Below are 14,089 nucleotides of genomic sequence, written 5' to 3' on the forward strand. Positions count from 1 at the left end.
TTATACAGTAATCTTTTGGAAAAAGTAAAAAACAAAAAAGCTCAGAAAACGTGATGTTTTAAAAGAATTCAATTTTTTGTAACTTTTTTCCTTTCTTTTCTATTCTTCTCTTTTCTTTTCTTTTCTTTTCTTTTCTTTTCTTTTCTTTTCTTTTCTTTTCTTTTCTTTTCTTTTCTTTTCTGGCAGCCAATATGACTGATACCTCTTGTTTGTATGGCATTGAACAAAATGTTTATTTTGTGTTTGTCTTTTTGCATTAATGAAAAAATAAATAAATAAAATGTACATTTACAACACACTGCATCTGCAAAGCAAAGCCAGCAGCATTGTGGGTGACCACACACACCTCTCTCTCTCACACACACACACACTCTCTCTCTCTCTCACACACTCTCTCTCTCTCTCTCTCTCTCTCTCTCTCTCTCTCACACACACACACACTCTCTCTCTCTCTCTCTCTCTCTCTCTCTCTCTCTCTCTCACACACACACTCTCTCTCTCTCTCTCTCTCACACACACACTCTCTCTCTCTCTCACACACTCTCTCTCTCTCTCTCTCTCTCTCTCTCTCTCTCTCACACACACACACACACACACACACTCTCTCTCTCTCACACACACACACTCTCTCTTTCTCTCTCTCTCTCTCACACACACACACACACACACACACTCTCTCTCTCTCTCTCTCTCTCTCTCTCTCTCTCTCTCTCTGTATCTCTGTATCTCTCTCTCTCTCTCTCTCTCTCTCTCTCTCACACACACACACACACACACACACTCTCTCTCTCTCTCACACACACTCTCTCTCTCTCTCTCTCTCTCTCACACACACACACACACACACACTCTCTCTCTCCCTCTCTCGCTCTCTCTCTCTGTATCTCTCTCTCTCTGTCTCTCTCTCTCTCACACACTCTCCCTCTCTCTCTCTCTCTCTCTCTCTCTCTCTCTCTCTCTCTCACACACACACACACACTCTCTTCTCTCTCTCTCTCTCTCTCTCTCTCTCTCTCTCTCTCTCTCTCTCTCTTTCTCACACATACACTCTCTCTCTCTCTCACTCTCTCTCTCTCTCACACACACACTCTTTCTCTCTCTCTCTCTCTCTCTCTCTCTCTCTCTCTCTCTCTCTCTCTCTCTCTCTCTCAATGTGTAATGTGTCTACATACGTTTACAAAGCAAAGCATCCATATTTGCACTGAGCAACCACACAGACTGTATAGTGGTCAGTACTATTTTATGTATTGCCTTTACACTCTTGTCGTTTGTTTGCACAACGCTGCACATATGCACTTTATGCAAATAGGTTAATTTTACTTCTTAGTCCTTAACTCTTATGTAACACCAGGGTCCTGGAGAAACACTGTCATTTCACTGTGTACTGCATCAGCTATATGGTCAAAATGACACTAAAATCTACTTGACATGATTTGACTTGTGAGTGGTAGAAACAAAAAGATACGCAGTCCTCCCTTCAACAAGGATGGAAAAAGTTCCACCTGACCTGCCACATACATACAACAAGTACATTAAGTAAACGTTTATAGTCGTCTCAGTCACCTCAGGCTTGTTCATTAGGGATAAATACAAACACATTTAAATATGTCTAACATTAATCTTGAACTTTTGTATAATATTATTCTTTGTATAATAATCTTTTTGTACTATAGTTCTTATGTTATGCAAAGCTGTTTTAATCTATCCACTGTTAAACATGCTATACAAATAAAATTGAATAAAGTATAAAATAAAGTTTTCCAAATATAAAAAATGCTTTCAGGACCAGAAGTCAATTTTCCAAATAGGTTTTTTTTAAGACTTAATACAGTTTTGCTAAGGGCATGACAATACAATTTGTTTGTTGGTGTTCGACATATTTTCATTGTTATTTGTAAGAAAATCGAAAATTTTCATGTCAACTTTAATGAGCATTTTCAAAGAATGTTCCCAACGCTTTGTTTAATCCATGCCATGCTAATCAAGACTGTTCTGAGAACCAAGTAATGGTATAACATTTCTAACAAAACTGACCAGTGTGTATAAATGGACCAACATACTGCATACACCTTAGCTGCAGTGTGTAGCTTTTAGACTAATGCACTAGGTTTACCACATTTTACCATCATTTGACATTTCGCTTCATTTAAGACGTCAGGAAGCAGCACTTGATGTGTCTAGATAGTTGTTCTAATGCTAAGACTAGGTATTTAGTATTAAGACTAAGACTAAATATTTATACAAATCTCATTTTCCGTGTCTCAGCCATCATGATCTGCTCTAGCTGCTACCATCAGGCAGATGGTATTATGGCATCAGATCCCACACAAGCTTGGACTCCAACCAATATCTCTACCAATAATATAACCCACAAACCCAGTCTATAATCCTTACACTGCACTTTATCGGGCACTGTTCACATTTACACTGTCCTTGAACTGTATGTATAATATTTCCAACTATGAATCTTTTTGACTTCATACAATGTTATTTTTTGCTTAATTGTTGTTGAATGTTCAGTTTCTCCCGCTATGTCAACATGACCGCATACATTGTTTACAGTTTAATGTTATTTAATCTGCTTACTTTAGTTACCTTTTATACTACATACAGTAAGAGTTACTAATCATTTTCACACAGTGTCTTGGTCGAAAACAAACAAAAAACAAACCTGAACCTGAAGTACCTGAAGAACCTGAATGGAGTCACTGGAAAGATTAAAATCAAATTAAACCTGATAAACATTTGTAACATTTTAAACAATTACTTCTTATCCACTGCAGAGAATGATGATGTCAAAGATGAGAAAAGTCCCAAGATTGCACAGAATTTGTGTGTTGGAGGTGAACGAACATTTTAAATAGAATACTTGCACCTATGGCAGTTAGCAGATGCCCTTATCCAGAGCAACTAACAAAAGTGCTTTGTAAATTCTATCAAAAGCCAAGTCCTAATTTTAGTACTTGGTGAAGAGGTATTTGTCTTATGAAAACAATCAACCACTTTAGAAGTCAGTAGAAGTTTATTGCACCACCTGAGTCCCAGGATAGAAAATAATCTTGATGGATGTCTTCCTTGTACTCTGGGAGATAGGTTCAATGATAAATGAATGCATGAATGAATTTGCAGAGCACTTTCTTTCAGAAGTCCACTCTCTTTGTCTAGCAAGAGTAGAGTAAAAAAATCAGAGTTTAAAACCAAATATTTTTGGTCAAATATCTGCTTGCTTTACACTTTACATATGTAGGTTTGGTTGGTTTATAATGGACTGGCTGGCAGCTTTATGCCCCAGGTCACCCTTGTGTCTCTGTCACCTTCTGGCTCCCTCTTTTAGATATTTACATTTCTGGCATTTAGCAGACACCCTTATCCAGAGTGACATAATTTTTTTTATTTCAGTTTATACAATTTAGGGTTAAAGGCCTTGCTCAGGGGCCCAGCAGTGGAAGCTTGGTTACCCTGGGATTTGAACTCATGACCTTCTGTAGCCTAATGCTTTAACCACTGGGCTACCACATACCTATTCCTTGCTGGAATTTCGTGTGTGTGTGTGTGTGTGTGTGTGTGTGTGTGTGTGTGTGTGTGTGTGTGTGTGTGTGTGTGTGTGTGTGTGTGTGTGTGTGTGTGTGTGTGTGTGTGTGTGTGTGTGTGTGTTGAGCTACACATATTGGATTCTGCTCTCTGGATCTGTCTGATCTCTTCTGATGCAATGGACGCACACAGACAGCCTGGAGTTACATGGGATTGCTGTGGATCCAGAAAAACAGAATCTCTGCACACATGTTTCAGAATAAACACATTGAAAACAACTCGTTGGATTTGCTTCATTCAAGTGCGCACATTGATTAAAGACTTACAGACACATGATTTGTTTTTGCACATCCATCAAAATATAATTTCATCATGTATTAACGGGAAGAAAATAAACAGGATTGAGGGACACACTTGAGTCATCAGTGTTCTGCAACATGTTCTCTTTATTCAGTGGATGTTTAAGGATCAGTGGATGTTTAAGGATCAGTGGATGTTTAAGGATCAGTGGATGTTTAAGGTGTTTTGGTAGACGACTTTTCCTTTAATGGCTTTCAGCAACCGTTAAACTAGTGATTTGAGAACCAATCTGGCAACCCTGCTCCAGCGCGTCTCGGTACCCGGTGGAGCGGCGATGCGCGCGCACACACGCGCTCTTTGCGGAGTTGCGTGCAGACGGGCTGCGGTGGAGCGGCTGTGGCCCTGCATGGCTGTGGATTAGCTGTCAGTGTGTGCGTGTGTGTGTGTGCGTGTGTGTGCGTGTGTGTGTGTGCGTGTGTGTGTGTGTGTATGTGTGTGTGTGTGAGGAGGCGAGAAGAGCGCGAGCAGCCATGGCTGAAGGCGGAGAAGCGGAAGACGAGATCCAGTTCTTACGGACGGTAAGCAAGATATCGTTTGCTTAGAGATCGCACGATGATCTTATGTGATGTCCTGCAAGCGGCACCGTGGCGCACTTGGACATGAACGCGTGATAATACAGTGAGAGAGAGAGTAGAGTGAGATGAGGGAATGAAATGGCTTGGTGACTGTGGTGACTGTGGTGATTGTGTTGATTGTGTGGTGATGCTGTTCCTCTGTTGATTGCAAGACGGAAAAAAAGAAAGAAAGAAAAACGCCATCACCGCGTACACACACATTCACACTGATTTAATTGGATTTAGCTCTAAAACAGCAGGTTTGCATGCAGACACACTTACAGAGGATGTGAGAAGCTCTCAAGAAGAGACGAAATAAAGTAATTATTATTATTATTATTATTATTATTATTATTATTATTATTGTTATTATTATTATTATTATTATAGTAATAATAACAGTAATTTTAACAATAATAATAATAATAATAATAACAATAATAATAAAGTAATAATAATAATAATCATTATTATTATTATAAAGTAACTATTATTATTATTATTATTATTATTATTATTATTATTATTATTATTACTACTACACCACTCTGTTCGGTGCTTCTGTTGTACACTCACATACACATAAGGCTTGAATTGATTAGGCTAGAACAGATTTTTGTTCTCATTGACATAACCCATGTTGGAATGATCCTTATTCTAATTCTTATCTATTTGTATTTTTATATTGTTGTGTCCTGCACGTGCAAACTAAATGGTCAGAAAAAATATACAGTACAAACTGAAACCTTAAAGTGTTGCAGCTGCTAAATCAAACCGCATAAAAAAAGATCCATCGTTTTGTTTATTCTGAAAGGTGAAAGATGCAGGGAAGGAAAATAAACAGATATTGTGGTTAAGTACAGGAAGACTTTGGTGGAAAAGCGTAAACACTTGTTGATTTGCAGGGAGCATGGATAAAACTGCTGGAAATTATGTTTTCCATAACAACAACAACAACAACAACAGCAACAACAAATAAATGCAGTTCTGCAGTTTATGCATCCAGTCGAAGTCTTTTCTTAGTGCAGAAAGGATCACCATTAAACTCAGATTATAGAAACATATGCCAGCTTGTTAAGGAAATGTTAGCTGAGTACAGTCAATTATGAAGTGAATTATTTGTGCACTGGTTTTCTTTCTTCACTGGTCTGACACGGAATATCAGTAGTGGTGCAGAATGATATTTGGGGATGCTTTAGTGGTATCAAATGGGAATGAAAACATTTTCCAATCCTATTCTATATCTATTTTATGAGATATTATATATATATGTGTGTATATATATATATAACCAATACTAAACAATGGACAACAAATGACAATTAATGCAGTTTTTGTAGAACCGGTTACTATGGAGATGATGATATTAATGTGATGATCATTTTATATGCAAAACTCTGATATTGGCATCAGATAAAAATAAAAAATTGAAAATTTTTTGTCACCCATTGTTTACACTTGTCAGATCTCTGCTTTGCTTAGCTCCTTCCGTTTCCCATATCAAAGGTCATAACTCTCCAGCACAGCATAGCTTTGCATAACACAAGTGAAAAAAATCTCTCTCCTGTGGTAACCATAGTGATGGCAATTCAACGTACACCTAATCCTTCCTGGGTTGCACCTTTATACGCTTTAAATGCACTATTTATATATGATCATAAACATATACTTAAATGAGTTGATTATAATAATCTTTGAGCCCCCAGTCAATCACCTCATCGGCCACAGCTTGTGGTGAATAAATATAATCAAAGCACTGCTACCGTTTATCCTAAAGAAAAACACTGAGAGATATTAATGTGAAGGATACTTTAGGAATGTGAGAACATGACTGAAGAAAAATAAGATAAAGATAAATGTAATTGTTTTTTGATGCAGACTGCTGTGTTTTACAGTGTATGTGTTTGGGCGGGGTTAAAAAATTCTACTGCAAGCAGCCACTAGAGGGCGTCTGAGAAACCGACTTTGCTCTTTAATCTCAAACCGATCAGAACTCAGCCTTTGTTTAACAGATTTACACAACAGTTTTCTCAAATAAGGCTGAATTTGCCATTAACGGAAGCATGTCGTGCATGTGCACTATTGAATGTAATTCAGATTTTCTTGAAAAATTGACTCAAAATTGACCTAGACAAGGATGAAGTCCAGTGCCACATTAAAGCTTTTCAGAATCCTGAATCCAGAATAAACCTTGACTCAGGAATCAGACTCAAATGGGAACCCATCCTCATTTGGGTGAATCTGGAGGGTGTGATTTTACATATACGGTCTGACAATTGTGTATTTAATAGGAGGTTGTTGTCCTCAAAAAACACATGTAGGAACACAACTGGATCTGGTACAAACCCTCTCACACCTTTGCATCACAAATCCTGACTGTTTTTAAACCTGAAATGCACAAAGGCAGGAAAACATAACACAAACAGAAAGAAAAAAACAGTTGACTGCACAAAGTGATATGAGGCTGTTCAGTTTCTCATTGCGTGTCTGTTGTTAAGCATTTAGCCGTAACAGTCTAACACCACGTTGTCTCACACTGTACACGTTTGGTACCAAAACACAAAAGTGGTTCTAACTCTTCTATGGAGCAGGGTTTCATAACGCTGGTTTAAAAATGGTTCGAAAAACACTTCTATATTACCAGTGTGAAACGTTCCTCTATCTAGGGTTAAATGCAGTGTTATATTAAGACGACAATAACCAGGGGCAGTGTGAAAAGCCATATTCAGACTCTTCATAATAATCACAGTATTTCACTCAGTTTTGGACAATATAAATACTAATAAAAACTACTATTGTCTATTAGTAGGCAATATTAAATATATAAAGTACATTTGCTCAGACACAATCCCCCTGCTGAGGCTCGGATTTTTCTATGGCCTGTTTTTCTTAGCAATCCTAATCGTCTGATAGCTTCAAAAGTTCATTTATAGTTATATTTATTCTTGTTTGTACCTCATTGGCACAGGAGTGTGTAAATACAGTGGATCTTCAATAATGAATGAATTTCACGAAAGAATAATCAAAATGTTAGTAGATGCATTATGAATAATTAAAGGTGCTCTGGATGCATGAGACAGTCAGCTATCGCATTACTGATATCTCCAAATGATGTCTTTTTGATTCTATTAATACAACTGATGATGCTGCTACTGTCTATTGGCATTAGATGACTCAGCTGTCAGCCATCACACAGATATCCAATAAGATGGTGATATTGATGGTAGATGATAAAAGATGTCGATATCTTTACGTTTACGTTTTCAACATTTGGCGGACACCCTTATCTACTTTAATCTTTGATTGAGGGTTAAGGGCCTTGCTCCAGGGCTCACCACTGGCAGATTGGTGGGATTCAAACTCACAACCTTCCGATCAGTCGTCCAACACCTTAACTACCGAGCTACCATATCCCACATTGTTATGATATGCTCCAGATTTGTTATGATATAATAGGTCAGTGGTACAGCGGGAACGTTGGCTCAGCAGCAGTGACAGCTTAGTCTTTTGTCTTATTGAAAGCGAGGTTATGAGTTCATCTGCCATCAGCTGTTCAGGTTTAACCTTGGACTGCATTCTAGCAAATGAATAAATACAAAAACAAGTGGGGTTCTAAGTTTACATATGAATTACAGAATCTGCAAAATGTTCATTCATCTTCTACCGCTTATCCAAACTCCACACACACAAGGCGGAGGCGGGAATCGAACCCCCAACCCTGGAGGTGTAAGGCGAACGTGCTAACCACTAAGCCACCGTTAATCACCGTTAATGCAAAATGTTAATCATTTCAATTAAAATGAACACGGATTATAAAAATGCATTCAGTTTTTTATTTAGTCTTGACATACAGTCTTATACATACAGTCTAAAAGACACAGAAACACCAGTTTTACAGAATGCACTAGGTTAAAAGTTTACACACCCTTGATTAATACTCTTTGTTTTTACTTTCATGATCAATGATCGTTTTTAAGTTTTGTGAGTACTTTATTTTGTCCAAACTGTTCTTCAAAAAAGAAATCCATTGATTTTCCAGCATCTTTTTCATATTTGACCTTTTTCTAACAGAGGCTATAATGATGTTGAGATCCATCTTTTTACACTATGGACAGCTGAGGGAATCGTACAAAACTATTACAAAAGGTGCAGAACATTCACCAATGCTCAAAAAGGCAACAAAATACATTAAGAACCAGAGAGGTGTAAACTTTTGTTATTACCTTTGTTATTACTTTTGTTATTACTACTACTCTTTTACACTTTACAACTTTCTTCCTTCACTCACAGAGCACCATTTTTTAAAAACTGTTGCTTGTAGTTTATGTAGAAACTCGCTCGAGTCTGTTATGTATAAATAAATGTGTCCTAAGGCTACATACTTTTACAGAACAAGGCAATTTGAGTGACATGCTGTCAGAGTCACAGTAACACAATAAAAAAAAAATAAAAAAAAGATTTTCACTGACTTCTTTATTCTACGGCTTTGTTCTACTCCTGGAAAGAGCAAAGAAGCAATACTGTATATGCACTGAAGATGTCAGATTCTTTGTAGCCTGGGATTAGGTGAAATAACAGAACTCAGTTCATCTGATTTATATAATATGATGAGATTAGCCAAAATTGGAATAAGATGCAGAGTCGATAATAATTCGTTTTTTTTTATTGAGAAGTTAAATGGGACACGGTGGCTTAGTGGCTCATTTGTCTTGCGCCTCTGGAGTTGAGGGTTGCCTTATTTATTCCAGAGACACGTGTTGTAGACTCATTCGCCTCAGTATATTGTCTGTTGTGTGTGTGTGTGTGTGTGTGTGTGTGTGACTGTTTTCTGTGATAAGAAGGCACCCTAGGATATAAACCAGGTTCTCCATGACCCTGTGTATCATAAACATTACAGAAAATGGATGGAAGGTAATGGGAATGGCTATTTTTTATAATTTTGTGAACTGACTGGAAGATAGTGAGTGCAAACCCAGGACCAAGCTGCCACTGCTGGGGCCTTGAACAAAAAAACCTGACCCTCAAATACTCTAATAAATGTCTAATAAATGCTGAAAATGAAGCCTGACAAAATGTGAATCTGTACCTACTGTACAATGAGGTTTCTTTACTTCACTGGTGACACAAAAATAAAAAATCCTACAAAAACAAACACTTCATGTCATGCTCCAGATGATTTTGAATAACACATTATTTTTAGCGAATGTTCAACCGGCATGCAGGCCAAGCGATTACATAACACAAGGTATATAACTGAATGCATCACTGTAATTATCCTCTGGCCACCAATCGATGAACAGTGCAACTGAAATACAGGCTACATCCCAACTAGTGAGCATGCTAGCTAACACAACATTATGGGTTTACACAACTTGGATAGAAAAAAATCTGTAATTTCAGCTGGAAAGCACCAAATAATTCTTTTAATCCTTAAAGTTACAAATTCTCCAACTGTTCTCTCAACTCCTTATACTCAGGCATGCGCCGCAGATTTCTCTTAGGACAGCAATGAGAATACGGTTACAAGCAATTGATTTTGCTTAGGGTTTCATGATATTACATAATACATCAGCATACACTTGCTTTGGTTGGAGCAGCAACAGAGAATATAACACATATTTCAAGAAAACTCTGGGGAAAGACTAATGGTAATTTTTCAATTTTGATCTCACATCTCTGACATTGCTTGGAGGAGAGAGATACACGTAGCAAAGCTGTGAGGAAAATGGTACAGTGGTACCGTGTCTATGTCTGATAATTTATATTTTACATGTTGACCGAGGGGGCACGGTGGCTTAGTGGTTAGCATGTTCGCCTCACACCTCCAGGGGCGGGGGTTTGATTCCCGCCTCCGCCTTGTGTGTGTGGAGTTTGCATGTTTTCCCTGTGCCTCGGGGGTTTCCTCTGGGTACTCCGGTTTCCTCCCCCAGTCCAAAGACATGCATGGTAGGTTGATTGGCATCTCTGGAAAATTGTCCGTAGTGTGTGATTGTGTGAGTGAATGAGAGTGTGTGTGTGCCCTGTCCTGCCTTGATGCCCGATGACGCCTGAGATAAGCACAGGCTCCCCGTGACCCGAGGTAGTTCGGATAAGCGGTAGAAAATGAGTGAGTGAGTGAGAGAGACATGTTGACCGAGTAAACACTACGTTGTTTTGTTTTTTGAAGCTGTACCTTCTATATATGATTAATATTTAAATTGTGAATAACCACGATTGATTTAGGTTTGCTGTGGTCTGAATCTGAGGGTGTCCCCCTGCCACTTATGTGTGTTCAGTTCAATTCATTTCCCACTTTTATTTGTCTAGGGATTTTAGCAATGGACATAAGATTTTAGCAATGGACATAAGATAAGAAAGTACAATAAGATATAGTACAAAAAGAGGCGAAGAAACCTTGAGAGGAACCAGACACAAAAGGGAACCATCCTCATATGGGTGACACTGGAGGGTGTGATTATAAATTGTTATAAAACACCAGAGATTGTTATTATGAATAGGGTTGGGTATCAAAAGAAATTTTCCGGTTCCGATTCCGGTTCCAGTTCTGCCTTACGATTCCTGGTCCTGATTCCGATCCCATAATAAAAGAAATGTGAAAAATAATGCACAATACTTAAACAATTCCATTTGTGTTTATTAATCACTCTTTAAATATTTTAAACAGAACATTTCAATTCATATCAATTTAAATTAAAATAACTCCAACATCAAATTTAACATCCAGAATTGCAACTTAGCAAAACAGTTAGCATTTTTTCTGAAGAAAAATGAACATGTCTGCTTTCTCTGGGAGAAGACGAGACCTTTCCTGGCTTATTGTATCTCCAGCTGTGGAGAAAACCCTCTCAGAGGGGGTAGATTTGCTTCATTGTTGTAGCTTTGGAAATGAATCCACACTTTAGACTTTTTTAGACATGTTTAACACAAATTGTACCTCAGCACAGCAGAGCGAGTGACTGATTTCTGTGGTAAGCTGCGTTAATTTGGTTGCGTGACTGTAAACAGTGTAAACAATGAATATACATGAGGTAAGACACGGCTATTTAAAGTGACCGCTCCCAGCGCTTTGCCCGTCATCGCATCGGAACCACGTTTGGAACCGAAACTTAATAATTCCGCGCGGTTCCGGTTCCTGTTAAAAAACAGAACCGTTTCTGAATAAGAACCGGTTCTCGGTTCCCAACCATAATTATGAATAATGTCCTTTCTACATGTCATATACAGTCTGGCAATCGTGTATTGATTAGGAGTTTGTTGTCTTTAAATACCATATTGTCACAACCGGGGACGGAAGGAGACAGACCCGTACGCAGGATAGCTTCAAAAGAGGGGGGTTTAATAAACACAGGAAGACATAGACAGAAATGACAATAACTGAAACAATACGAATGACGACATTTAACAAAGACTAGACATGACGAGGGGAAACGTAACTAATGATCCGCGCTGCACTCAGCAACGCGGCTAACTTAAATACAATACAGACAATGATGACAATAAGGAGCAGGTGTGGTGACAGGGAGGAGCAGACAAAGGCGGGGCAGACACGTGACGAAGAACAACAAAAGCACATGGCCAAAAGTCCGGGCTGAATCATGACAGAACCCCCCCCCCAAAGGCGCGGCTCCCGAAGCGCCAAACCCTGGCAGAGTCCAGGAGGGGGGGCGAGGCACATGGCGAAGGCAGATGGGGGGAGCAAGGAACACGGCGAAGGCAGATGGGGGAACGAGGAACACGGCGAAGGCAGATGGGGGAACGAGGAACACGGCGAAGGCAGATGGGAGGAGTAAGGCACACGGCGAGGCCGGTGGGGGGAGCAAGGCACACGGCGGGGCCGGTAGGGGGAGTAAGGCACCCGGCGAGGCAAGCGGGGGGAGCAAGGCTCACGGCGGCACAGCAGCGAGGGCCGAGCGACGTCCTCAGCCGAGCAGAGGGGCCGAACGACGTCCACAGCCGAGCAGAAGGGCCGAGCGACGTCCTCAGCCGAGCAGAAGGGCCACGCGACTTCCATGGCCGAGCTGAAGGGCCGAGCGATATCCTCAGCCGAGCTGAAGGGCCGAATGACGTCACAGCCGAGCTGAAGGGCCGAGCGATATCCACCGCCGAGCTGAAGGGCCGAACGCAACCCCGACACACCGCAGCCAGACACTCGTCCTGATGACCAAGGGTGGGAGGGTGGGAAGGTCCATCGCCCTGGGCCTGCAGCACCCCCCGCGGAAGAAGTGAAGCGACGCCCTCCTCGGACGGAACCGGAACTGGAGCGACGTCCTTCACTGAAAAAAAAGGCGGGGCGATGCCGCAGGGCACCAAAAAACAAAAAAGGAGCAAAAACAATTTGGTGACATCCTCCGCGAAGGAAGTGAGGCGACGACCGCTTCGGACAGAACCGAAAGTGGAGCGGCGTCCCTCACCGGAAAAAGGGCGGAGCGATGTCACCGAAAAAAGAAAAAAGGACTGGCGGAACAGTCCAGGGGAAGAGGAGGATAAAAAGCCGGTCCGAGCTGGAAGCTATCCTGCTGGGTCTGCTGGGTTTTAAGGCGGATCATTCTGTCACAACCGGGGACGGAAGGAGACAGACCCGTACGCAGGATAGCTTCAAAAGAGGGGGGTTTAATAAACACAGGAAGACATAGACAGAAATGACAATAACTGAAACAATACGAATGACGACATTTAACAAAGACTAGACATGACGAGGGGAAACGTAACTAATGATCCGCGCTGCACTCAGCAACGCGGCTAACTTAAATACAATACAGACAATGATGACAATAAGGAGCAGGTGTGGTGACAGGGAGGAGCAGACAAAGGCGGGGCAGACACGTGACGAAGAACAACAAAAGCACATGGCCAAAAGTCCGGGCTGAATCATGACACATATATAGTTTCCTCCATTTCCTCTTTGAATGTCTGAAATCTTTATGAAGCGGAATACAACTGGAGCTGGTACATTTCTAGATGCCTCAGGAGCCTCATCATGGAAACTGCTGATGTTGTCATAGGCTAAAAAACATGTGCAGGTTACTTTACTGCCTGAACAAGTGCGAAACCAAGTACGAGTTATGTTCACATTTATGTTACTCATGGCACAGAACCACTGCAAACCAAACTTACACCACTTCCTACAGGTTGTCTAAGGTTGACAGAGACAAGCTTATTTATTATTTCTTCAGCTGGTTGCACACATGGCCAGCTAGGGGAGTAATGGGGATTGCAGTTGATTAAAAAAGCCTGATTACTGGGCCATATTCCAGATGTCTTTATTGAATTTCTTGAAATCCAATAACAGTTTTAATCTGATTAAGATGTCACTTGGTACTATTTACATGTCCACTTGAATAAACCGATAACTACTCAAAATCAAATTTGGACTAAAATGAACAAAACAGATTATTATTAAGCTTGTAAATGCACTTGTTGATACGCATCGTGTAATCTGCACTTTATTTACTTTCTGTGTGTCAGCAACACAGGTAGAAGTGTGTGTGTGTGTGTGTGTGTGTGTGTGTGTGTGTGTGTGTGTGTGTGTGTGTCTCTAAAGGCTCAGAACTGTTGAACAGACCCTCTCACACACAGCTGGCTATTGTTTCCTGGGGTGTGATAATCTGGTAGCTCTGATTTTTGAAGAGCAGATGGCTGACGTC

General features: G+C 40.3%; 1 protein-coding gene across 1 annotated transcript in view; it reads left to right on the forward strand.

Moving 5' to 3' along the window:
- Window positions 1-4,337: 4,337 nt before the first annotated feature.
- Window positions 4,338-14,089, forward strand: part of LOC132852817 (ryanodine receptor 3) — a 177,375-nt gene continuing 167,623 nt past the window's right edge. The window contains exon 1 of the mRNA XM_060880264.1: window positions 4,338-4,409. Within this exon, the coding sequence (XP_060736247.1) occupies window positions 4,362-4,409 (48 nt within the window). The 5' untranslated portion in view covers window positions 4,338-4,361. The remainder of the gene's footprint in view (window positions 4,410-14,089) is intronic.

This window comes from Tachysurus vachellii, chromosome 10 (genome assembly GCF_030014155.1).
Source record: "Tachysurus vachellii isolate PV-2020 chromosome 10, HZAU_Pvac_v1, whole genome shotgun sequence".
NCBI lineage: Eukaryota > Metazoa > Chordata > Actinopteri > Siluriformes > Bagridae > Tachysurus > Tachysurus vachellii.